This window comes from Sminthopsis crassicaudata, chromosome 3, assembly GCF_048593235.1.
Source record: "Sminthopsis crassicaudata isolate SCR6 chromosome 3, ASM4859323v1, whole genome shotgun sequence".
NCBI lineage: Eukaryota > Metazoa > Chordata > Mammalia > Dasyuromorphia > Dasyuridae > Sminthopsis > Sminthopsis crassicaudata.
The window spans coordinates 477,217,912-477,242,662 of NC_133619.1; the positions used below are offsets into that span (position 1 = coordinate 477,217,912).

Consider the following 24,751-nt stretch of genomic DNA (forward strand, 5'->3'; position numbering starts at 1 on the left):
CTGAGTAGCTGCTGATTCAGCAAGTAACTAGGAGCAATGAGGGAAGTATATTTTGATAGTCCCAAACTGCAAATACATATGGCAGATGCTAACAGGTAATAAAAAGCCTGCCTGAGGTTAATGAAGCAAAAACTGGACTCCTCTTAAATGGGTTTCATCACTACTCTCATTTGCTGTGTGAAACTCTTTCTTTTTTCACCCACCTCTCTGATTGTGTCTCCTCCTGCTGCTCCTTCTTCCCTTCAGCTAACTGTGGGATCTTCAAAACCCTGTCCTCAGCCCTCTTAAAGTTTTCCCTCTTGAACTCATCTCCCTTGGCTCTGGGAGGTCTGGTCTGTTCCCACACGTCTAATAATCACCCTAGACTAATTGTTCTTGCATCTCTATCTTTCCCATTGCCAACTGGACATTTCATCTGATCTCAGAATTTTATAGCTGGAGCAACCTTAGTGGCTAGCTAGTCCAACATATATTCCCAAAGAAGTATGTATGTGTCTGACAAGTGGCCATCCAGTCTTTGCTTGAAGAGAAGCAGCGGTGGGGAAAGCTCATTACTTTCTGAGAAGTTGAGTTCATTTTGAAATGTTTTACTTAAAAAACCCAAAAGATCTTCACCACAATTGACTTTGTTGCCTCTCCCCATCTTCCCATGTCTAGCAGGCTCCAGACTTAACACTTCTGATTCATCCCTCACTTAGTTTCTTTCCTCCTCCTATAATCTCCAGTTAATCTTCAGCTTCTATTGATTTTTTTTTCCCTTTGGGATTTCTAATCTAGAACCAGATAAGTCATTAGAGGCAATGTAGTTTAAATGCTTAATTTTATAGATTAACAAAATGAAGTCTAGGTCATGCTGCTGGTACACCAGCAGAGCCTGGATCGGAATTTTGATTGCAATTCTACCACTGCCACCATCTGGGCCAGTCTTTAATCAATTCAAGACTAGTGCAGTAGTATCCTCCTCAATTCTCTGCCTCTTGTCCAGTCTCCATTATATAGTACCTCCAGGTTAATCTTACAGCAATATCACTAGTCCTGCACAGTCAGCCTCCTCATGGCCCATGGGATACAGCCGCCACTTTGTAGCCCATCATTTGGGATCTTTCAGAACGGGGCTCCCACCTACCCCTCTAGATTTGTCCGGCCATACTTCCCCTTTTCTGTCACTCCCACAGACACCCCAGATTGTTCTGTAGATTCCCCATGCCTCCTTAATGTCTTCTGGAGCACCTGAACCTCCAGGAATCACGCCTTTCTCTGAACACTTCCAACACACACTGCTGGTACTGCACACTTTGCCTCAGCATTCGCTGTTCCTGATCACATCCGCCGGCCACCCCTTCTGTTTTCCCAAGCAGGGTACAAGTTCACTACAAGGAAGGAATTACGTCCCTTTGCATCTCCTCTGCCCAGCACAGTGTCCTATATCCTGTGGGAGCTGTTTGGAGGATGGTAATGATGCTGACAATTCCCCGGCTGTGGTAAGTAGATAATGAAAGTATTAACCTGCAGTGACAGCCGCAGTTTTTCAAAACTGTCTTCCAATTCCTTCTTTTCAAGCTCATGGGCAGACATCAGTTCTAGGGATAAGGAAAGAGAAACAGGTTGTTAAATTCCTGCCTGATGCTGACAGGAACTTAGGGGTAGGAGCGGCTTCTTTCTCCCTCAGGTAAGGGCACGAGTGACTCCCTGCCAGCCAGACTGGTATTTGTGAGAACTGGGGTGCTGAGTGCCTGGTTTGGAGCACAGGACCATGATTGGGAGGGACCCTACAAGTCACCATCCCTCATCATGCTCAGAGCCAAAAGCCTGGCAGGGGTCAGATCACTTGCACAAAGTCCCAACAGTGGAACAGGGATTTGAAACCAGAACCGCTGATTAAAGCACCTTTCCACTGTGCCTTGCGATTTTCATTTTTATCACTATTACTGTGTTGTGTCTTTTCTTTACAATGACGTTCCCTTCAACAAGAGATCATCCGACGGCTGCCATCTGGAGGAAGAGGAAAAAACCTTCAGCATTCACTGTCACAGTCAGAGCTGACCCGGTTCTCAAGTCTTTCCTTATGACAGACCAGTCCAGTGGTTTAACTTTTCCAATTTCTAATGACTTTATTTTCCCCCTGTATTACAATAATTCCAATGAGTGACTCTTCTGAAAATATTGAAAGACAGCAGCAGTCTGATCAATGCAGCAGACCACTCATCTCAGTAGAAAGGTGATGGATTATGGGCACAGAACGAGGCACACATTATCAGATATGGCCAGCATACTGGTTTGCTACAACTACATCTTTGTTATAAAGAAAAATTCTGGAGGTTGTGATTGGTTGAGGGGTGGTACAGTGATCTTATTTGTTAAAGAGCAAAGGAAAAAAAATCCTTCTATTGAGGAAAAGAGATTGTTTTAAGGTCAGAGAGACTATCAGAAAACAGAGGGATGGATTGGGCCCAAAGTATGTAATCACCCTAGTCAAGCAAAGATTAAATTTTAAGATGCTTCCACCAGGGAAAAGGACCAGCTGAACCCTCTTTATAGTGTTTGGAACAATTGTTCTCAGTGGGTCAGTGTCAACACAGCAGCAATTTGTAGGAGCTAGGCAAAAAGAAATGTCATGTAAATGTTATTAAGAAGATGGGGGTCCATTTTTCTCCAGACAGGAAGAGTCTCATTAGTCAGGTTTAAGCCTATCTCATTCTGACTAGGCAAGCAATTTGTTTTCTTGTTTCAACTGATGAGAAGAGAACTCTCATTAATCAGTCCAGACCCTATGCTCAGAGCAGGCTACTGCCTAGGAATGGCTATTAATTACCCTTCTGCCTAGCATGGTCTGCAATTAGGAAGAACACTGAGGTTTTATGTGAATCCAAATATTCTGACTAAAACTCGAGGAAGTCCTTTGTCCAGAAGAGCAGTCACAAATTGGACTGAAGAATAGATTTATGTCTGGGAGAAAATCATCTATCACCAAAGTTCTTGGTATGTTTCACAAGCATCCTTTTACTCTGTTTGGAAACAGGCATTGAGGAGTACCATCAACTCCCAAATAAGGGGTTGTAGCTAAAATCATGCATAATGACTTGATAACATATATAATTTAATGGCCCCAGATAGGGTGACAGAGGAAAGAACCTTCATTAGTCACAATGAAGTTGGCCACATACTGGGGCCCATCCAACAGAAAACTGAGAAAAGCGAGCCACAGTCAGGCTCATTACATTGTTCTAAATTTGTCTTTTCAGAAAACCCACTTCATGAGAAGACATTTTCAAATTAATTCAAAGCCCCTGTTGAAAAGAAAATTCCATGTCTATTCTTGAAAATTTCTAACCTGGTACCAAATATTTGGGTCCTCTTCTTTCTGTGCTGGGAACTAACATGGTATTCCAAGACACTTGTCTACTTCTGCCTTCAGAGGCTCTTTTTTCACTAAAACTGAGACCTCCCTTTCTAGTGGTTTGGGAAGGAAGGAGGGCATTCAGTAGGTAGGACCAGGAAGGGCTTTGTGCAGAAGGAGAGCTTGAGCTGCATCTTAAAGGAGGGGAGGGGCCCTAAGAGGTAAAGATCAAGAGACATGGGGATGGCCAGTGAAAAAGTGTAGCAATGGGACAAGAAGTGCTGTGTATGAGAAATAGTGAGGACAGTCTGGCTAGATCACAGAAATGGGAAGGGAAGTATTGTCCAGTGACGTGGGAAAGCTGCATTGGCTCTGGTTGTGTAGGGCTTTAAAAGCTAAATATAAATGTGTATATTAATTCAGAGGCCATGGGAAGATGCTAGAATTGATTGAACTTGAATGGTCACATGCAAGTGTAATAAAAATGGTTTTAGCAGCAGTGTGCAGCATGGACTAGGGAGACCACTTAGGAGGCTGTTATAATAAAGGCAAGGCATGAAGAACTAGGATTGTAACTGTCTAAGTAGAGATAAAGACTTGGGTTTGAGACATTATGAAGATAGAATAAAATCTGGCAATTAATTGGTTATGTGGGCTGAGAGGGAACAAGCATTTTAGAACAATCCCTGGGTTATAAACATGAGTGATGGGAGGATGGTAGACAAAGGGGACTTTGAAAAAGGAGAAATTTGGGGTAGAAATGAGTTAATTTTTGAACAAGTTGATTCTGGGTTACTTCCTAGACACCTAAGATAAAATATTTGATAGGCAATTGGTGATGTGGTACTGAAGCTTGAGATGAAAAATTAGGGCTTGATATGTAGATCTGGGATTTATCTGTATAGAAATGATAATGAGAGAGAGAGAGAGAGAGAGAGAGAGAGAGAGAGAGAGAGAGAGAGAGAGAGAGAGAGAGAGAGAGAGAGAGAGAGAGAGAGGAGAGAGAGGAGAGACACAGAGACAGACACAGAGACAGACAGAGAGAGACAGAGAGAGAGAGAGACACAGAGAGAGACACAGAGAGAGACAGAGAGACAGAGACAGAGAGAGAGAGAGAGACAGACAGACAGACAGACAGACAGACACAGACAGACACACAGAGAGAGACACAGAGAGAGAATATGGATGAATGAGAGGGAGAGAAAAGATCATTAATTATAAGGAAAGGCTAGGATAGAAACTTGGGACACCCACATTTAGGAGGTTTAATAATATGGCTGATAAATCAGTCAGCAAAAGACACCCAGGAGTGGTCAGGCAAGCAAGAGAAAGGAAAGTGTCCTGAAGTAATGGTTGATCAACCATGGCAAATACAGCAGGCAGGTCAAGAAGGATTAGAATAGAGAAGACCATCATATTTGGCAACAAAGACATCTTTGAAGAAGGCAGTTTCAATTGAGTGATTAACTCCATCAGCCAAACTTCAGAGTTGAGGAGTGAAAGGAGAGGAAGCAGAAACAAGTGAAAATAGCTTTTCTCAATGAATTTGGTTAAGAAAAGAAGGAGAGATAGGAGTGTAATTTGAAGAGGTGGCTGGATGTAGTAAAAAGACTTCAAGAATAGGAAGATCTGGGCATATTTGAAGGCAGTAAAGAAGTAACTGGTAGATACGAAGAGGATAAAGATTGCAGGAAGAGGGGATATGATGTACTGGAAAAGCCGGGAGAGTTGGGAGCAAGGGAATAATAGAGGGATTGGTCTGGCATAAAGGGACATTTATATCAGAGATCAAGAGAAGGGAAAGAAAAGAGAGGAAGCTTACATCAAATGTTCTCAAATTTCTCAGTAAAGTAAGAAGCAAAGTCCTCAGCTGGGAGATAGTGGGGAATGGAAAGACAAGTTTTAAAATAGTTCGTAAGGGGAACGAGGGAATAAATTAAAGAGGAGTGAAAGGACTTCCTTGTTGCAGCTAGGGCTCAGTTGAGGTTAGATAATCTGAATTTGTAATGTATCAGTCAGTATGGCTGTGAGACTTCCCCAAGCAGCATTCAGTGGCTCGTGAAAAGAAACGATGGCAGATGGTGGCAGTAATCCACAGCTGTGTTTTGGCAGACAAATGGAAACAGGACAAGGAAGCAAGAGGCTCAAGATCAGAGGACAGCATAAAGTTGAAATGCCTAACAACTGGGACAAGTCTGATTAAGGAGGAAAGTGAAGTCAGAATAAGGGTAATTGTTTAAGAAAGTACCAAGGGGTGGAAAGCTTGGAGATCTTGATAAAGAGAAAAAAATAGGTTTTAGGAAGTATGAGGTATAAGGGGAGATGGAATGAAAGAAGGTTATAGACAAATAGGGTTTCTAATAGAGAAATGGAAGTCACATTAAGCCAAACCAATGAAGATTTATTAAGCATTTACTTAAGGGAGCATTCTAAATGCAAGCAAAGACAAGCAAAAAAAAAAAAAAAAAAAAAAAAAAAAAAAGCTAGTTCTTGTTTTTTGAGACTTTACATCCTAATACGGTAGTTGAAAAAGGAGAGAATAAAGGACTCCTAATTTTAGGTCCTTCCTCAAAAAGGAGGCTTCAGGATGAACTCACCAGTGAAGAGAATTTGGAGGGGTGAAGGGAGAAGGCAGCTAAGATATGGTGGTGGATCCCTTTGATATTGGTGAGATTCAGTGAGTGGCCATTCCTACAGTTGTGGTGGAGTAAAGGGATAGGTCCTAGAATTTATGGAGGAATTGGGAGCTGAGGATGAGAGTACATTTTAAACTACTATTCTCTCTATACTATCTTGGTAAATACTTATACTAGAACCAAAATGAGAGTACTATGTGATAGTAAGTGGGGAACATAATGGTATGAGTAAAGAACTAACAAGGGCAAGATCAAAGAGGCAAAGGAGTCATGCATATAAGAATATCCATGGCATTTCCTTTCATATGTAACTATAACTATATATATAAAACCTGTAACTGGAAACTAAGGGATTGTCCACCTCTTATATGTGCTATATGAATATAATGGAATATTATTGTCACAAAAATCATAAAATGGAGAGTTTCAGAGGAATTAACTTTATGAGCTAATGTAGAGTAAAATGGGCTTAGAAACTCATTAGCTTTATAAGATTTCAGAGAGTAACTCAGGCTGTTTATTTCTCATTCTTGCTTTCTAAAAGCTCCCTCTACTTCCTTTTCCAATCCTTACTCTATGTTTATTTTCTCAACAATACTTCTCAAGCTGCTTCTTAACCCTAGGTCATCACTGTGCCCTCCTGCACCTATCTGGTATGACTCTGCCTCATCCCTGTGACTCTGATTCACTTTTGATGTTCTGTTGAGAATACTCTGATGTGAAGGAGACTCTGGGTTTTTGAAAGCTATGATCATGGAGCACAAGCTCTAGTAGGTTCTACCAGCCTGGAAAGGGTTCCAGTCCAGCCCTGGCAAAGGGATGGGTTTGCTTTCCAAAGACTAGCCTAGCTAAGCATGGAGCGGCTCTGCTCCAGGAGTCTGGCAACCAACGAAACTCATAAAAAGGAGATACAATCCAGTCCTTTGTGGCCCTCTTCTGCTTCTGCTGTGACAGTGGCATAGGGGCAGAAAAAGAGGCAGGAGACGTTAAGGATGAGTTCTTAGACAATCTATAGGTATTAATGTAGTTGTTGAAACTCTAAATGGGAGATCCTTTTCCAGGCCTATGAGTAAACATTCTATTGGAAGAACTGGGTGATATATATCTTAACATTTTGAATATAAATGGAGTCAAAAACAGGAGGAAATTCCAATTAAATGGAAGAATGGTTTATAGGTTCTCTTCCATATAAAGAAACTGGTGTCATTTATTTTATTGTTAAAGAAATATGACTTCATATACTCATTTGATCATTTTGCATAGCAGGTCTTATGATAAATATTTGCCAAATGATCATCATGAAAATATTTGCAGCCTATGCCCAAAAATCTATTGTAATATTAGAAGAAAAGGTATATAAATTCTGCAAACAACATGACACCATCTACTTTGATTCTTTGGTGACTTTAATATAAAGGTAGAATTGGGGAAGGATGGCAAAACATATGGGAAAATAAGGTTCAGGAGATAGAAATAAAAGACCAAAGGCTCATCATCTGCATAGAAGTTTCACGACTACCCATACATATCATGAATACTTTTTTTGAGAAAAGAATAGAAAATGCTGGATACAGCAAATACTGAACAACAATGTAAAAAATAAAATAGATTAAAACTTAGAAAACACAAGAAACTGTTTAAAATTAATATGACTATAATGTGCCTGTGTAGAATACTGACTTGTTAGGTTAAAGATAAAAGTCAGTCAGAAGCCAGAACAATAAGAAGAAAAAAAAATATGATATGCAATTTATGCAGCGCCTACCTGATCAATTTAAATAAGCTATTGACATTGAAAAATGAATTAAGAGCATTTATCTAGTATTTTCCACGTGTCAGGCATAGCGCTAAGCAGTGGGAATAAAAATACAGAGGTGAGACAGTCTTTGTCCTCAAGAGGCTGGCTTATAATTGGACGGGAGATTCAACACATATAGGACACTGAAGGAAGCTTTGGTCTGGAGAGTCACAGGGATTTCAAGAGGACTTGTAGGGAAGTTAAGTTTCATGAACTTCCCTTGAACAATGATATTCTTTTGTTTACTGTGCCCAGAAGTAGAAAGTAGAAAAGGAGAATGTGGGGGGGGGGGCAGTGAAGGAGACAAGCAGCTGAAGGCAGGATGGCTAGGCTGGGGGGATAGGTTGGGTTGATAAGAGGTGAAACTAAGCTAGCTAGATATAATGGGAGGGTGAATTTGCACACACACACACACACACACACACACACACACACACACACACAAGACCAGGTCCAGAACTGGAGGTTCAGAGTTGAGCTGATAGAACTTTCCTAGTGACTAGGGATAGGGTTTCTGGAAGTTTAGTCCAGAGGACACTGCACTACCAGGTGCAGAAAAGCAGTACAGGGGAAATGGCAAAAGCAAGAAGACTTGGACAGATGGTGGAATATAACTGATAATTTCACACAAAAGTTTAATGGTTGTAAATGAGTTGTCATATCAAGGAGACCAAAATATCCAAAAATCTGCCTTAGCAAACATCTGACTCATGAGAAGGAACAAGTAACTCTGAGGGAGAGAAAGAGAGGCACAGACCAGGAAGGTCGAACCATCTCCTCCCTCTCTCAGAGCTCCTGAGACACAGCCTCCAAAATAGCCCCTGTGAGCACTTCAGGGGAGCACCTCTCAGAAGGGTCTTGCCACCTCCATTACCACTAATACCAGATGTTGGCCAACTGCTTAGCTGCCTTCAGTGCTGGCCACCTGCTGTGGTGGAGGCAGAGATAGGAGCCCACCTGGAACAGCAAGTCACCTTGGAGAAACAGCAGCAGGAAGGGCTAAGTGGGTCAGACCGCTCGCCCTCTGTCCCGAACACTACCCCTCTTCAGGGATCCCTGGGCCTGGCACTGGTTCCCAGGCTACTTGCCATCCTTGCCAGCAGCACTACCAGCTTCTGGCCGCCTGTCAAAGATGGGCAGGTAAAAGCCCCAAAGTACCCAAAAGAGCAGCCCCCTCTGGACTGAAATCCAGCTATCATTTATAGGCTTCATTATGGGAAGGGAAAGTTCTCCCTCATGGAGATGGAGCATAGCAATTGCCTATACTTTCATGGTTGCCATAGCTACGGAAAAATTATATTACTACCACCAAAGATTTTATCACCATCAAACGACTCAATATCAGAAGTGGATATGACTTTTTACAAATGTAAATGAGATTAAAGATTTATTATCATGTTTTGGCACTGTACCTTAAGGACCACAGGGCCTTTCTATCTGACTTACTGCTGCAACCTCTATAAGTGTAATCTCCGACTATTGGAATGTGAGCTCCTGGAGAGCAGGGATTATCTTGCTTTTCCATTTTTATCCTCAGTACAGTTTTTGCACATAGTATTTAACAAGTTTTATTTCCTTTCCATCCATTCATTAATGGCGATGTATGGCAGTCAAAGGCAAGGCTGTTTCAGAGCATAAACTCATTTATAAAATCTTGTGGAGAGAAACAACAGATTATAAGCAATTTTACCTTAAAAAATAGCAAGAAACATCAAAGAGGGGGAAGAGTAAAGGGACTTATTAAAGAAAAGTCATCCCAAGGATATTTAAGAATAAAGTTGGAAGAGCAAAAATAAAAGAAATAAGGAAAAGATTTACAAAGATATTTATTGACAACTGTTTCGCCATTAAAAACAATGAAGCCACTTTTTTGGACTCAACATAAATCCTAATTATGTCTATAGAGAACTTAAGAAAACAAATATGGGAAAAGCTGGTGCTCTCTCTCTCTATATATAAAATCTTAATATTAAAAAAAGATGACCTGTACAACATCAGTGACTGTTAACTTATATGCCAAATTTTCTATTTTTTTCTGAGGAAAATCTATACATGCAGGAGGAGAACCTATGATAAAAGTATTAGAAGCGTTCCATTATAGACCATGCCATCCTCCTCCTCCTCTTCATCACCATCATCACTATCATGTCATCATAATTAGCATTTATATAACACAAGGTTTGCAATGAATTTTGCAAATATTATTTTGTTTTATCTCAATTCTGGCAAATAGCTACTATTATTTTTATTCCCATTTTACAGATGGGAAAACAAAGGCAAACAGTAATTTAGAGTCACATAGTAAAATAAGTGAGTCAATATTTGAACTCCACGTCCAGCATTCTATCCACTGCACTACCTATCATCTTTACTGTAACACAACTTTCTAAAAGATGTAGAGAATACAAGCTCCTCCAGTGTTTACCATTTGTTACAATTAAAAAGTTTAGATGCATTCATTAAAGTTATACAATTTTTCTTGAAAGATATAATAATAGAAATAACTTTTTGATAAACCTCATTTCATTTAGGTAGAGAAAGACAAAAAAAAAGCCCAAGGGGATATTTTTTCAACCAAAAATTTTCATCACTCTTATGAAGGAGATTCATGACTTGGTTCAAGAGGAATTCTCTCTGGCAAAGGAAGAATATCTGGAGATCCTCTAGGTGCCTCTCTTTATGGATAACTTTATGTTAATTGTATTGAGCCTATTGTGCAAATGGACAATTCAGTTGGATTCACAAACCTCTAGGGTTTATCCAGTTGATTGAACAGGCAACACAATGGCTGATTAGAGAGGACCATATTGAATTGAAGAATAGGTTAAAGTGTACTGTGAAATGGTAGATTTCTTAAGTAGCCACCAGCTTCTCCTTGAAACAAAGACCCATTGCTTATATCCCAAAGAAGGGAAAGGGACCTGTATGTGCTAAAATGTTTGTAGCAGCCCTTTTCATAGTGGCTAGAAACTGGAAAATGAATGGATGTCCATCAATTGGAGAATGGTTGGATAAATTATGGTATATGAAGGTTATGGAATATTATTGTTCTGTAAGAAATGACCAGCAGGAGGAATACAGAGAGGCCTGGAGAGACTTACATCAACTGTTGCTGAGTGAAATGAGCAGAACCAGAAGATCACTGTACACTTCAACAACAATACTGTATGAGGATGTATTCTGATGGAAGTGGAAATCTTCAACATAAAGAAAAACCAACTCACTTCCAGTTGATCAATGATGGACAGAAATAACTACACCCAGAGAAGGAACACTGGGAAGTGAATATAAACTGTTAGCACTACTGTCTATCTACCCAGGTTACTTATACCTTCGGAATCCATTTCTTACCATGCAACAAGGAAATTGGATTTACACACATATATTGTATCTAGGTTATATTGTAACACATTTAATATGTATGGGATTGCCTGTCATCTAGGGGAGGGAGTAGAGGGAGGGGGAGGGAAATTTGGAAAAATGAATACAAGGGATAATGTTGTAAAAAAAATTACTCATGCATATGTACTGTCAAAAAATTATAATTATAAAATTAAAAAAAAAGAAACAAAGACCCATCTTTTAAATGTCAATATTTGTCCAATATTAATGGGAGATATTAATGAAATACTCCTGTCTCTACAAAACTGAAACTGAAAATCACTCAAAGGACAACAGTGGGGATAAGCAGATTGAAATACATTATACATAAAGGATAATAAAGATAAATGAGATAAAGGATATCATTAGGAAAATATGTGAATGAAAAAAAGATGCTTCCCTCTTCTTCCTGAGACAGTAAACAAAACTGATAAAGGTTATACATGTGCAATAATGTAAAAAATGTCCATATAGTAGTTTTATGGAAGAATACTTGAAAAAGGAAGAATGAAGGAAAAAATAAAGAGAGGAAGAAAGAAAAGAGAAGGAAGGGAGAAAGGAGGGAATGCTATGCCACATTTCTCTTTCATCTTCCAGCTTCTAGTCACTATGAAAAGGGCTGCCACACAGCTCTTTTTGTAGTGGCTAGAAACTGGAAGATGAATGGATGTCCATCAGTTGGAGAATGGTTGGGTAAATTATGGTATATGAAGGTTATGGAATATTATTGCTCTGTAAGAAATGACCATCAGGAGGAATACAGAGAGGCTTGGAGAGACATCAACTGATGCTGAGTGAAATGAGCAGAACCAGAAGATCGCTGTACACTTCAACAACAATACTGTATGAGGATGTATTCTGATGGAAGTGGAAATCTTCAACATAAAGAAGATCCAACTCACTTCCAGTTGATCAATGATGGACAGAGGTAGCTACACCCAGAGAAGGAACACTGGGAAGCGAATGTAAATTGTTAGCACTACTGTCTATCTACCCAGGTTACTTATACCTTCGGAAGCTAATAATTAATGTGCAACAAGAAAAAGGTATTTACACACATGTATTGTATCTAGGTTATATTGTAACACATGTAAAATGTATGGGATTGCCTGCCATCGGGGGGAGGGAGTGGAGGGAGGGAGGGGATAATTTGGAAAAATGAAAAAAAAAAAAAAACAACTTCCATAGAAAGTTGACCCAAAAAAAAAAAAAAAAAAAAAAAAAAAGGGCTGCCACAAACATTTTGGCACATACAGGTCCCTTTCCCTTCTTTAGTATTTCCTTGGGGTATAAGCCTAGTAGTAGTATGGCTGGGTATGCACATTTTGATAACTTTTTGGGCATAATTCCAGATTGCTCTCCAGAATGGCTGGATTCTTTCACAACTCCACCAACAATGCATCAGTGTCCCAGTTTTCCCACAGCCCCTCCAACATTCATCATTATTTGTTCCTGTCATCTTAGCCAATCTGACAGGTGTGTAGTGATATCTCAGAGTTGTCTTAATTTGCATTTCTCTGATCAATAGTGATTTGGAACACTCTTTCATATGAGTGGAAATAGTTTTAATTTCATCATCTGAAAATTGTCTGTTCATATCCCTTGACCATTTATCAATTGGAGAATGGCTTGATTTCTTATAAATTAAAGTCAATTCTCTGTATATTTTGGAGATGAGGCCTTTATCAGAACCTTTAACTGTAAAAATGTTTTCCCAATTTGTTACTTCCCTTCTAATCTTATTTGCATTAGTTTTGTTTGTGCAGAAACTTTTTAATTTGATGTAATCAAAATTTTCTATTTTGTGATCAATAATGTTCTCTAGTTCTCCCTTGGACACAAACTCCTTCCTCCTACCTCCACAAGTCTGAGAGGTAAACCATCCCATGTTCCTCCAATTTATTTATGATTTCGTTCTTTATGCCTAAATCTTGGACCCATTTTGATCTAATCTTAGTATGTGGTGTTAAATGTGGGTCCATGCCTAGTTTCTGCCATACTAATTTCCAGTTTTCCCAGCAGTTTTTGTCAAATAATGAATTCTTATCCCAAAATTTGGGATCTTTGGGTTTGTCAAAGATTAGATTGCTATTTTTATTCACTATCTTGCCCTGTGAACCTAACCTATGCCACTGATCAACTAGTCTATTTCTTAGCCAATACCAAATGGTTTTGGTGACTATTGCTTTATAATATAGTTTTAGATCAGGTACAGCTAGACCACCAACACTTAATTTTTTTTTCATTACTTCCCTTGAAATTCTTGACCTTTTGTTGTTCCATATGAATTCTGTTGTTATTTTTTCTAGGTTATTAAAATAGTTTCTTGGGAGTCTGATTGGTATAGCACTAAATAAATAGATTAGTTTAGGGAGTATTGTCATCTTAATTATATTCACTTGGCCTATCCAAGAGCACTGAATGTCTTTCCAATTATTTAAATCTGACTTTATTTTTGTGGCAAGTGTTTTGTAATTTTGCTCATATAATTCCTGACTTTCCTTTGGTACATATATTCCCAAATATTTGATACTATCGACCGTTATTTTGAATGGAGTTTCTCTTTGTATCTCTTGCTGTTGGATTGTGTTAGTAATGTATAAAAATGCTGAGGATTTATGTGGGATTATTTAATAAATTATTAAATATTCTCTAATATCTATCTTGCTCAGTTTCTCCGCATTACAGGAGAAAGAAAGTATATGGTACAGAAATGGTGAGGGGGTCACCATTTAATAAAAAAAAAAATCTGGAGAGATCTCTAGAAGCAAAGCAAAGTTTATTGTATGTTCTTGCAAGAATCAGCCGTCCCACTCCTTTGAGCACACAATAGAAGGGAGGAAGCACCTTCTGGGGCAAGGTTAACACTTTTAATCCCTAACGCAAATACCCCCTCCCACCACCTACCCTCATCCTCACTGGCTGAAGATCTTAGATTCTAAACAAGAGATCTACCCAAGAAATTGAACTTGATCAATAAGTAATAGTTGCCCATATTTGACTGAAATGATGTCATGGGAGGATAGCAAGAAGGGAACTTAAGTAAGCCCTTAACTCAATCTTCAAAGTCCTTCAGGCCTATTCAAAACTCTGAATCTGATGAAGCCTTACTCGATTTTCACAATTGTCTTGAAAGATCTCATCTCATATCGTTCAAAAGAAAGGACAAAAGCAAGCAAGCAAGAAACAAGAAAGGAAGGAAAAAAGAAAGAGAAAGGAAGAAAGACAGAAGGAAAGAAAGAAAAGGGAAAAATAACATGCTTTGGTCTGTATTGAGATGCCATCAATTCTTTTTTCTAGAAGAAGAAGAATTTTATCATGAGTCCTTTGAGATTGTATTGAGTCACTGTATTCCTGAAAATATCTAGGACTTCTAATTTCTCAGTGAGTTTGGCTCCTGAACTGGTCAGCAGTTTGGATGCTGATTAGTATACTTTACTTGCCTTTTATTTATTTTTTCTTATTTTTTCCTGTTTGATTTGATTTTTTTTTTATACTTTTTTTAGTATACATTGAGTCTTTTAAATAAAATGTTATTATACACTTTTAAATGTTATAATACACTTTTATTGATAGCTCATGTCATTTTAATTTTTCAACATGTCTCCTTTCACAATTAGAGAATAGCTCCTTATAATTGAAGGATAAAAAAGAGGGGAAAAAATAGTACAGAAAAACTAAATACATCAATCCAATTTTTCATATCCATAGTCCCTCCCCTCTGCAAAGAAAGAAGATGCCTTTTTATCCTTACTTCTGGTTCAAACTTGGTCACTATAATTGCATGGCATGTAGTCTCATTCTTCTCTCTTTGGGTAGTGGTAGTGGTATTTGCATTTGAAGTTGAACTCATTCCATATATTGTTTTACAGGTTCCATTACTTCACTTTGTATTAGCCTTTTATTCTCTAAAGTAATTTCTCATGGCACAGCAATATTCACAGTCCTGTACTACAATTTATAACTGCAAGCTATCAGCAACTAACCTATTTGTCTATTCTTTGCTGCTACAAATATTTTGAGTATATTGGACCTGTCTTTCTTGGGTACATGCTTAGCAGTGAGATTTGAGTAGGGACATTTTAGTACTCTCTTTTCTCCTTCAGGACAAAATCTCCTTACACACAGGGCTTATTTCATCTACTGTATTTGCATCCCTGCTACCTGGCTCAGTGCTGATTATAAGTGCTTGACTGATGAACAGTTCCACACTGCTTGCTAGAATGTTTGCACTAATTTAGAGTCATACCAACAGTATGTTAACTTATCTCTCCACAATTTCTCCAACATTGATTATATCTCTTGTCATCTTAGTCAATAAACTTCAAACTTTAGAGTGTAGATTTTTATTTCTCTATTAGTGATTGGGAGCATTCTCAAATTTGGATGTTGAGAGTTTGCAGTTCTTTTGAGAACTAAATTTTTAATTTTCAAAACATATGCATGGATAGTTTTTCAATATTAGCATTTGCAAAACCTTGTGTTCCAATTTTTCTTCCCCTTCCTTCACTCCCTCCCCTAGATAGCAAGTAATACAATATATGTTAAACATGATAGAAATATATGTTAAATCCAATATATGCATACATATTTATACAATTATCTTGCTTCACAAGAAAAATCAAATCAAACAGAAAAAAAAATAAAATGCAAGCAAACAACAACAAAAGAATAAAAATGCTATGTTGTGAACCACACTCAGTTCCTACACTCTTCTTTCAGAATGCTGATGGCTCTTCATCAGAAGATTGTTGGAACTACTCTGAATCATCATTTTGAAAACTATTTGCTCATATCTTTTGACCCCTCATCAATTGGGAAATAGCTTTTGTTATTAGATATTTCTCTTAGTTCCCTAGGTCATCTTGTTAGAGCTACTGGTTGCAAAGATCCCTCTCTCCCAATCCCCATCTCTACATTGACTAATTCCATGTTTAGCTCAGTTTTGTTCATTTTGTTAATGAAAAAACTTTCCAATTTCATGTCATTAAAATACCTATTTTATCTTTTATGATTAATTTTTTTCATTTTTTTTAAATTTAGGAATTCTCCTAATTTAGACTATACTTAAAATGTAGGCTGAAATGTACCTTATCTTGTTCTTCTAATTTTTAAAAATGGCATTTTAACTATAAAAAAGCATTTAAATGGTAAAAATCTGTTTTAAAAATACCTTACTTTTAATCTACCATGACAAGTATAATGGGAGGAGAAAAAATGAAAAAGATAAACTTTGTACTGTTTCCTTTTCCTTTTATAAAAAAATGAATATGAATATTTTTAAAAATTGAAAATGCATTTTTCTATCTATAAATAAGCCTCAATTCCATACTATTTAATTCAACACTTTATTATGTGCTTATCAAGTCCCAGGCACTGAGGATAGAAAGATAACAATGAAATGCTTCGAATCCTCCTTTTTTTTTCATGAAGGAAATAACATGGATACTGATAATCAAATGTCAACTATGTACAAAGTAAATAGAAAGTAATATTTGGGGAGGGAGAACAGTGAATGTTGGGGCTGGGGAGGGATCAGGAAAGGCCCTGTGCAAGTACTGGTACCACAAAGTAGTCTCAAAAGGACTTAGGGATCCCAGTGGGGGAAAAGTGAAGAAGAAAAGCTTGTAAAGTTTGGGGCCCAGACTATGAAAAAGGCTGAAGGTGGGAATAAAATGTTGAATTGGTGGAATCTAGAGTATGTGACGGGGAATGATGAATTAGTCTGAAAAGATAAGTTTAGGACAGATTGTTAAGAATTTTAAATGGATATAAAATAAAATTGCTTAGGAAGAAATCCAGGAACAAGAACAAGTGGGGAAAAAAACAGGTAAGTATTTAGTCATGCGTTACCTGATTTGATCTTAGGAAATCTGAATATTCCACAGAGTCATTGTACAGGTTCAAATAAGGGTAAAATGAAAAGTAGGCAACATGAATAAATATTACTAATAAGAACAAGGATAATAAGTGATATTAATAGGAACATGGATATATCAAAGTTCTTCTGCACAGGGATCTTTCTTTTCTTAAGACAAAGGACAGAATATAAATTTCCTATGGGAAGAGGCCCAGTAAAAGTGAATTTATCTTTAAAGGGAAGTACATATGCCATCCAACCAAGGAGATCAGTGGATAAAATGCAGTATACCTGGGAAGAGAGTACAAACTAGAGAAAACTACTCAAGAAAAATACATTCCACATTTGACCTAAGCAGGTAAGTATTTCAAAATGAAATTTGTGAACTGCAGTCACCCTTTGATGAAATGTCAAACCTACATAGGAACTGGTCTGAATAAAGAGTCACACTTTCTACCCAGATCTTGCTTTTGTAAAACCTGAGTGGGATCAGTAATCAAGCTCTTAGAAATGAGATAAAAGGCATTTTGGAAAAAAAAATTCCCCTTGGCAAGATTTGTGAGACAGTGAGAAAAGGACTTGATGATGATCAGTTAGTAATTACCTAGTTCTCTCCTGTGTGCCTCCTCATTGTCCCCTGTGTCATCCCAAATTGGCAGAGATAAGCAGAGATCTTGTGGATATATTAAGGTACTTGAGCCAGCAGCATAGAAGGGATACTCTTCAAAAGTAGTATACCTGGTAGATAATGTGTAGTAGGTACAGATCCCCTCAATTTAAAAATTCACATGGTATAGTTTTTCCGAGTGGAATGACATCTACAAAGATGTCTTCAGGGGAGCAATGAGACCTGAGAAAGACCTTAGCTTAAAAAGGCCAAGGTTTCCCACTGTATCCAGGACCATCTCTATTGCTTCTGATCTATATCTTTCTTCCAGACTCAAACAGCTCCAGAGGAGAGAGCAGCTGATGACTAATCACAATCCTCCTTCACTTAAATCCACTCTCCTTCACACATCAATTCCATATTATTCAAGTCAGGAAGGTCTGGTCTGAAATCCTGCCTCAGATAAGGGACATAACTAGCTCTGGGACCTTGAATAGGTCACTTTTTGAATCATAACTCTCCAAGGCTATGAGTTGGATGTTTTGATGAGCTGAGAGTTCTCTACACTATTAGGTACAAATAAAAAAAAAAAAGCCAATACCTTAATTTTCCCACCATCAAACCTTTCAAGAATACTGTAAAAGTAAAATGGGTAAGTTCTTTAAGGGAGGGGATTATTTTATCTTTGTATCTCCAGCATCTAGAAGAATACCTGGCACATAGTATGCAATTAATATTTGTGGAACTGAATTGAGTTAAAAGGGCTTACTGTCACCTTTAAAAATTCCCAAATCTACCACCCTGCTCTCTTTTGCTTTTGGAAATGGAAGTCCCTGAATCCTAAAGGGCCTACATGTTTACATTCATGCCTGGTTCCCCACTTCTCCCATAGTTGCTGATGTGTAGGACATGATACAAAGGTGGAAACACAGAGTTGGGGGCAGACTATGTAGTCAATTGGGTTTGTAAGAGCACACGTTCTAATTGAGGGTTTTGCTTACAAAGCCCAGAGTGAAATACAAGTCAAGCATTACCTTGAACTTTGTGTTCATGGTCATCTTGCAGGACGGCAATGGCAATAGAGTGGTTGTTTTCCATCTCTAACAAGGTAGCCTCGTGGGTAGCTGAGATATCTTCTACCTGGAAAAAGAGCAGCAAAAACAAGAGTCAGGGAGTTTCAGAGAGGCAGATGATTGGTGTTTTTCATCAATATCATTGTCGGGTGAGAAATCACAGATTCAAGAGAGTGAGATGCAGCAGAGCTGAGAATTCAAGTCCTACATGGAACACTTAACATTAGACCATTGTGGTCTTTAGCAGGTTACCCAGATTTCCATGTTCTCTCTTTTCTCAGCCATAAAATGAGAGAATTGGACTAGAAGGTCTCTGGGGTCCCTTCTGGAGTTCAGCTGGGATCCTAATCCAACACCCTAATTTTTATCATTTATCCACAATTGAAACATCAATGGTCAGTGAATGAAAGCATCATATATGACTATGTAGCACATGGAGAATGGGGACCAGTTGTCTTCTAGCTCAATGAAAGACCAAATACACTGCAGAATGAGAGATAGAATTGGTGCTGGTGTGGCAGTCCTAGGAAAGGGCCTAAGTACTCTACAAATATGACTTGTTGCTGTAGGGAAATCATTAGAAGAAGTAACAAATTAGGTGGTACGTGACTAGAGTGATAAACCAGGGAGTGAAGGTTCAAGTTCAAATTCAGCCTCAGGTCCCTAATGGCCATGTTACTTAATCTTTGTGTCAGTTTCCTCATCCATAAAAAAATTGGGATAATAATAGTTTGTATCTCACAGGAATGCTTGTGAAGACTAAATGATAAGTATAAATTATAAAGTGCTTTGCAGACCCTAAAGCATTTGTAAATACTAAATTATTATAATATAATTGCCTCATCATCTATCCCAAAATGGTAGAGATAAGTAGGGGGCTTGTGGATATTACAGTACATGAGGCAGCAGCATAAAAGGGGCAGCTGTCTTAGGACAATGCTATCTGTCTTTTAGGTCTTTAGATTTTTGAAAAGTTGTTATGCATTATAATTCTGTCAATGACAGATCGACAACAGCACAAATAAATAAGGACCTGTCACATGAATTAAGGGTAAGAATATGGTATTGATCATGATTCTACATTTGGAATTGAAAGGGACTTCAGAGGGCATTTAGTACAATCCTTTCTTTTTATAAACAAGGAAACAGGTCCAAGGGAGGCTTACTTATAGGTAATAAGCGTCAGTGGTAATATTTGAATTCAGATCTTCTAACTCCAGGATGACTGTTCTGTATGTACCCCTCCATAGTTACTCCTCCCTTTTAAGATGTCATGGGCGCTTGACCTCTCTTGATGTGATTAACTACATCACAGTTCCTTTATTTCACATATATCCTGCTGATTGAGAAATATATTGGATAGAAGGTTCAATAGCTGCTCTGAGGTCTCTTTTTGGCTCTGTCAGGTGTATTTATTGTTTGCCAACATCTAAATGCATGAGCAAGTCTGCCTCCTTACTTGTATATGGACACTGAAATTTTCCATGCTTTTATTTGGACTAGTGTGTACCTCTCCATTCCTATGGCTGCTACTCTCACTTCTTACTTGGGGCACTGATGAGGGCACCAAAATGATTGGTTTCCCACATTCTGTCTCTTCCCCTCCAATGCAACCTGTATATAATGGCTTCCAGATTAATCATCTTAACCCACAGTCTTATCCACATCATTCATCATTTTAATAGACTTTAAACAGTTCCCTAGTGTTTGATAAATAAAGTCCTGACTCTGGCATAGGCAATGCAATGTAGTGGAAAGAATTCCGGATTTGGAATCATGATCCAAGTTCAAATGCTAACCCTACCCTGCCATTTAATATCTGTAGGCCTTTGGGAAAGCAATTTAAACTTTTCTTGATCTGTTTCTTTATAAAATGAATGAATGGGACTTGATGACCCTGAAAGTTCTTTCTGGTTCTAAACCTTTTAAACCTTCAATAATCAGCTTCCAACCTACCTTTCTAGCTAAATGAATTCCCTTTATAGATTCTATTCTCAAGACTAAGTGGACTATTTCTTTATTTCCTTCACTCCTTACTGCACTTTACAACACCAAATCTAATTAATTTCATTAAATTAACTAACACCAACTTATCTTTTCCTACTCCTCCTTCAAGGATCAACTCAAATGAGAGCTTCCACATGAAGCCTTCCTTGATTTCCCCACTCTGCCCCAGTCAGAATCATTCCCATGCATTTTGTACCTTTCCTGCACATTAGTTTCTATTTTATATTACAGCTGTAGCAGGTATGCATCCCTCCTCATTTGGGTTAAGCACTTGCCTCCAGTCTCATTCATGGGGGATCCCTAGGGCGTGATCTGCTTCTGGATACGAGGGAACACAAGCGGGGCTGTGGAGGAGAGAGGATGGAGGGATCTAATGAGCAAGCTGCAAAGCAGACCTTAGAGAGAGGTCTGCTTCTCCACAGCCCTAATTAGGGAGTCATCTGCGAGGGCCTAGACAGAGACACTATAAACACAAGAGAGGGACAATGGGAAGAGCCAAAGTTCCAACCTTGGTCTTGCTAGTGTAACACCATATTCATTAGTTTCCCCCCAGAGACTATAATTCAGTTACTGTATCTTTCAGAGGCTCAAGAATCTTGAAGTGACAGTTTAACGGCTGAGGTGAGATTGAATTGGCCTATCGAGGCCATCCCATTGAGCATGCTCACAGTTGCCGTTTGTAGTCTTGGGGATGAGCTGAGTCAGGGCTAAGGGGCTTTCATTTCCAGATGATGTAGTGTTCCTTTAATTACTGACTGTGCAGATGCTCTGCCTTCCTCAGCCTCTCCCTTTGCTTCTGGCTGCTGTTCACACCATGAGCTACTTCCACAAAAGGGAATGGGGCGAAAGGGGAGCTTGCTCCAGCCTCCAGTCTCCATGCAACTGTGAGCACACGGCTCACAAATGTCTTTCCTAAACAAGCTCACTTCTGGATTGGGACTGCCTGTTTTGTTTATTTTACGGTTGTTATTTTCTAATTTAAACTACAGGTCTTGAGTCCCATCAGGTCCCAGCTGAAAATTAGCTGGTTATTATTACAGCTGACTCACCAGCATGAAAGGAACTGTCCCAAACTTGAACGTTTTTTACCACCAGTCATGTACTACTAGTGATTTGGATAGTGCAAAGATGAAATAAAACATAAAATGCTTAATTCGTTGTCCTGTAAACTGCTTTATGTTCCAATGAGGTTTAATTATCAGCCTCTCAGCAGATACAATAGGAGCTGAAAATTGTTACCGAATCCTATGTTAACTTGTTCTATTAATGTAATGTGTCTAGCTTATTTTTTTCATGTGAAAGAATAAATTACCTATCTGCTCAAACTTGATTCATATGGTACATTGGTTCCATTCCCCCTTCTTTGAGAAACCCTAAATATAAGTCATAACTTAAACTAAATCTGTCTTAGTGGTGCCAGAAATGGAGTTTAACAAGCCAAAGAAAGTGAGAAAAGGAAACCTAAACATTCTCATTAGAAACAAGAGGTTCAGGGCTGAACTCAGTCTGACTATATGCTTTGATACAAAGCAGAAGACAGGCAGAGCAGGGGTTTCCTCAATGTTATATACTATCATTCCATATGGAATTGTTTGTAAAGAGGCTTTTTCTTTCCTGGATGGAGATAAACTGAGGTACAAAGGAAAAAGAATGAAGACGACTTCTTTGTTTAGAGAACTGATTTACTTTGGAGAACTGAACACAAGTTCAAATTCTAGCTCTAATATTAATGTAGTAACCCTTGGTAAGTTACAACTTCTGAGCTTCAGTTTATTTTTTTTATCAATAAAATGGAAATTTGTGCTTCCAATGGGCTGTTAGCAAAGTATTCTGTAAAACTTAAAATACTACATAAAGTTGAATTTTCTTGTTTCTCTTAAAATTCAGAAGATATTTGAATCCCTCAATCTGAGGAACAATTCATACTATGCCATCCAGGGCTTTATATAGACATCACAATCTCTAAGCTTCTATTATTAAGACAGAGCTACATATAAATATATATATATAAGTATAAATAATATACACACATATATCATATATGTGCATGTGCATACACATGTATGTTCTCCAATGCATGTTTTATATTACTATATTGACTAGTACATAAATACATATACAAATATATTCACAATACATGTATATTTATTTATGTATATACATATATAATATGTGTATTGAAACAGAAAAATTTCTCAGGGTACTATACTTTCTGGGGAGAATTTACCTGAATTCTTCTTTGCTAAGTGACTTGCACTGGATAGAATGCTGTGTCTGGAGTCTGAAAGACTCATTCTCCTCAGATTAAATCTGGCCTCAGACATCTCCTAATCTGTGTGACCGGGGGTGTTACTTAACCCTGCTTGCCTCAGTTTCCTCACTGTAAAATGAAAGGAAAAGGAAATGGCAAACCTCTCTAGTATCTTTGCCAAGAAAACTGCAATTGGACTCACAAAGAGTCAAATGTGACTGAAAAATGACTGAACAACAGCCAAGATGACATAGATGAGAACCTTATTTATCAAGGCAGCAGCATCAACAAAGTTCACAATGCAACATTGCTGCTATTTATTGTTAGCTGAATTTTAGAACATAGTGAGGACAGACACCTGCTATGATTCATTCTTGTTTATTAAGCAATATTTTCTTTGAGGCCCAACATCTCTCTCTTCCTCTCTGCAGAAAGGCTGAATATGATACTATTTAATCATTCCAATCTTATTTAAGGGTTGTTATTATTTTTTTTTTTGAACATCACTATCTCAAAGCTACTTTAGATCAGTGCAGAAATGAATCGCCTCAGATTAATGCAGAAAACAGAAATAGGTTTTTCTCCTGATATCAGTTTTATTGATATCAGTTAAATCTGTAACCTACAACAGCCCACAAATTATTTGGAGACAAGCAGATCATATGGCAAAATGCAAAATCATTCAGCACGTCCCACTAAAACATTCATTTCCTTCTGTTCTCTGTATATTAAGTTGTGGGGAAGAAGGGATGAACAGAAAAGTTAAGCTACAGAAGGAAGAAAGGAAGGAAACAAGAATTTATTGAGTACTTACTATGTGCCAAACACTATGCCAGGAACTAAGGCTATAAAAATAAGCAAAAAGATGGTCCCAACTCACAAAAGAAATGTGAAAAGTGGGAGTGTGGTATGGGGCATAAATGTACCTGATTCAGGGCTATGGTTTTCAAGCTCAGAGGGAAGGAAAAGGGCTGGGAAGAGAATGAAGGCCAGCTTATATCCTTTTACAAATGGAAGGCACCAGGAAGAATTCACCAGTGGGAGAAGGGAAGGATTTGACAGTGATATTTCAGGTTGAGAAAGCCGCAGGGGTGGGTATGTTCCAGGCTAGGAGACTCCAGGCACAGAGCCAGAATGAGATAGTGACAAGACATCGTTTTGAAGAATGATCCCATATCCCCTTGACAGTCTATATGCATCCGTTAGTAATCTTTATTAAAGCTTGTTGCTTTCACTCATGATTTGCTGTGTGGTGTGCCTTTGATTGCATAGTGATAGAATACTACTATGAATATATCCACAAATACTCCAAGGAATTATTATTAATGAAATATTGATTCACTGCAATGCTGTTTAGCTAGAACAATTACTAATTATCCACTGTCTTGGCTGAGAGTTTTTGAATGAAGTTAATGGGAACACTTGAGCTAAAATTGAAATTAAGTCTTACTGCTATCAGCAGTTTAGAAGTTCATAGATCTTTGGGGACATTAAAGAATCACTACCTATCATGTTTCAGAGAAAAGACCAATGTGCCAGACTCACTATACCATCCTTGACTTGTTTTATTGGGCCACTTTCCCTCTTTTGGGAGCATTTCTTCACAAAGTCAGAAAATTATCACTCTCCTCTCATATCTCCTGATTATTTTCTAACTGGGGATATGCTGGTGTCTCACTAATACAAAGACCAGTAGATAACTCAGACTGAGGTCTTATAATCTAAGTTGTTCTTGAAAAGCATAGTAAAAGGAATAAGTATTAATTAATGGCATTAATTGGTTACACAAAAACATACATGA

At 38.1% G+C, this 24,751-nt stretch overlaps 1 protein-coding gene across 8 annotated transcripts in view; it reads right to left on the bottom strand.

Annotated features, from left to right (window-relative positions):
- The window catches only part of MTUS2 (microtubule associated scaffold protein 2), a 763,366-nt gene that overhangs the window by 30,284 nt on the left and 708,331 nt on the right, over positions 1 to 24,751 (bottom strand). For all 8 annotated transcript variants that reach the window (XM_074303560.1, XM_074303559.1, XM_074303561.1 and 5 more), the window contains 2 exons: positions 18,654 to 18,759; positions 1,507 to 1,580 (listed from right to left, as the gene is read on the bottom strand). In XM_074303560.1, coding sequence (XP_074159661.1) covers positions 1,507 to 1,580; positions 18,654 to 18,759 — 180 coding nt within the window. The remainder of the gene's footprint in view (positions 1 to 1,506; positions 1,581 to 18,653; positions 18,760 to 24,751) is intronic.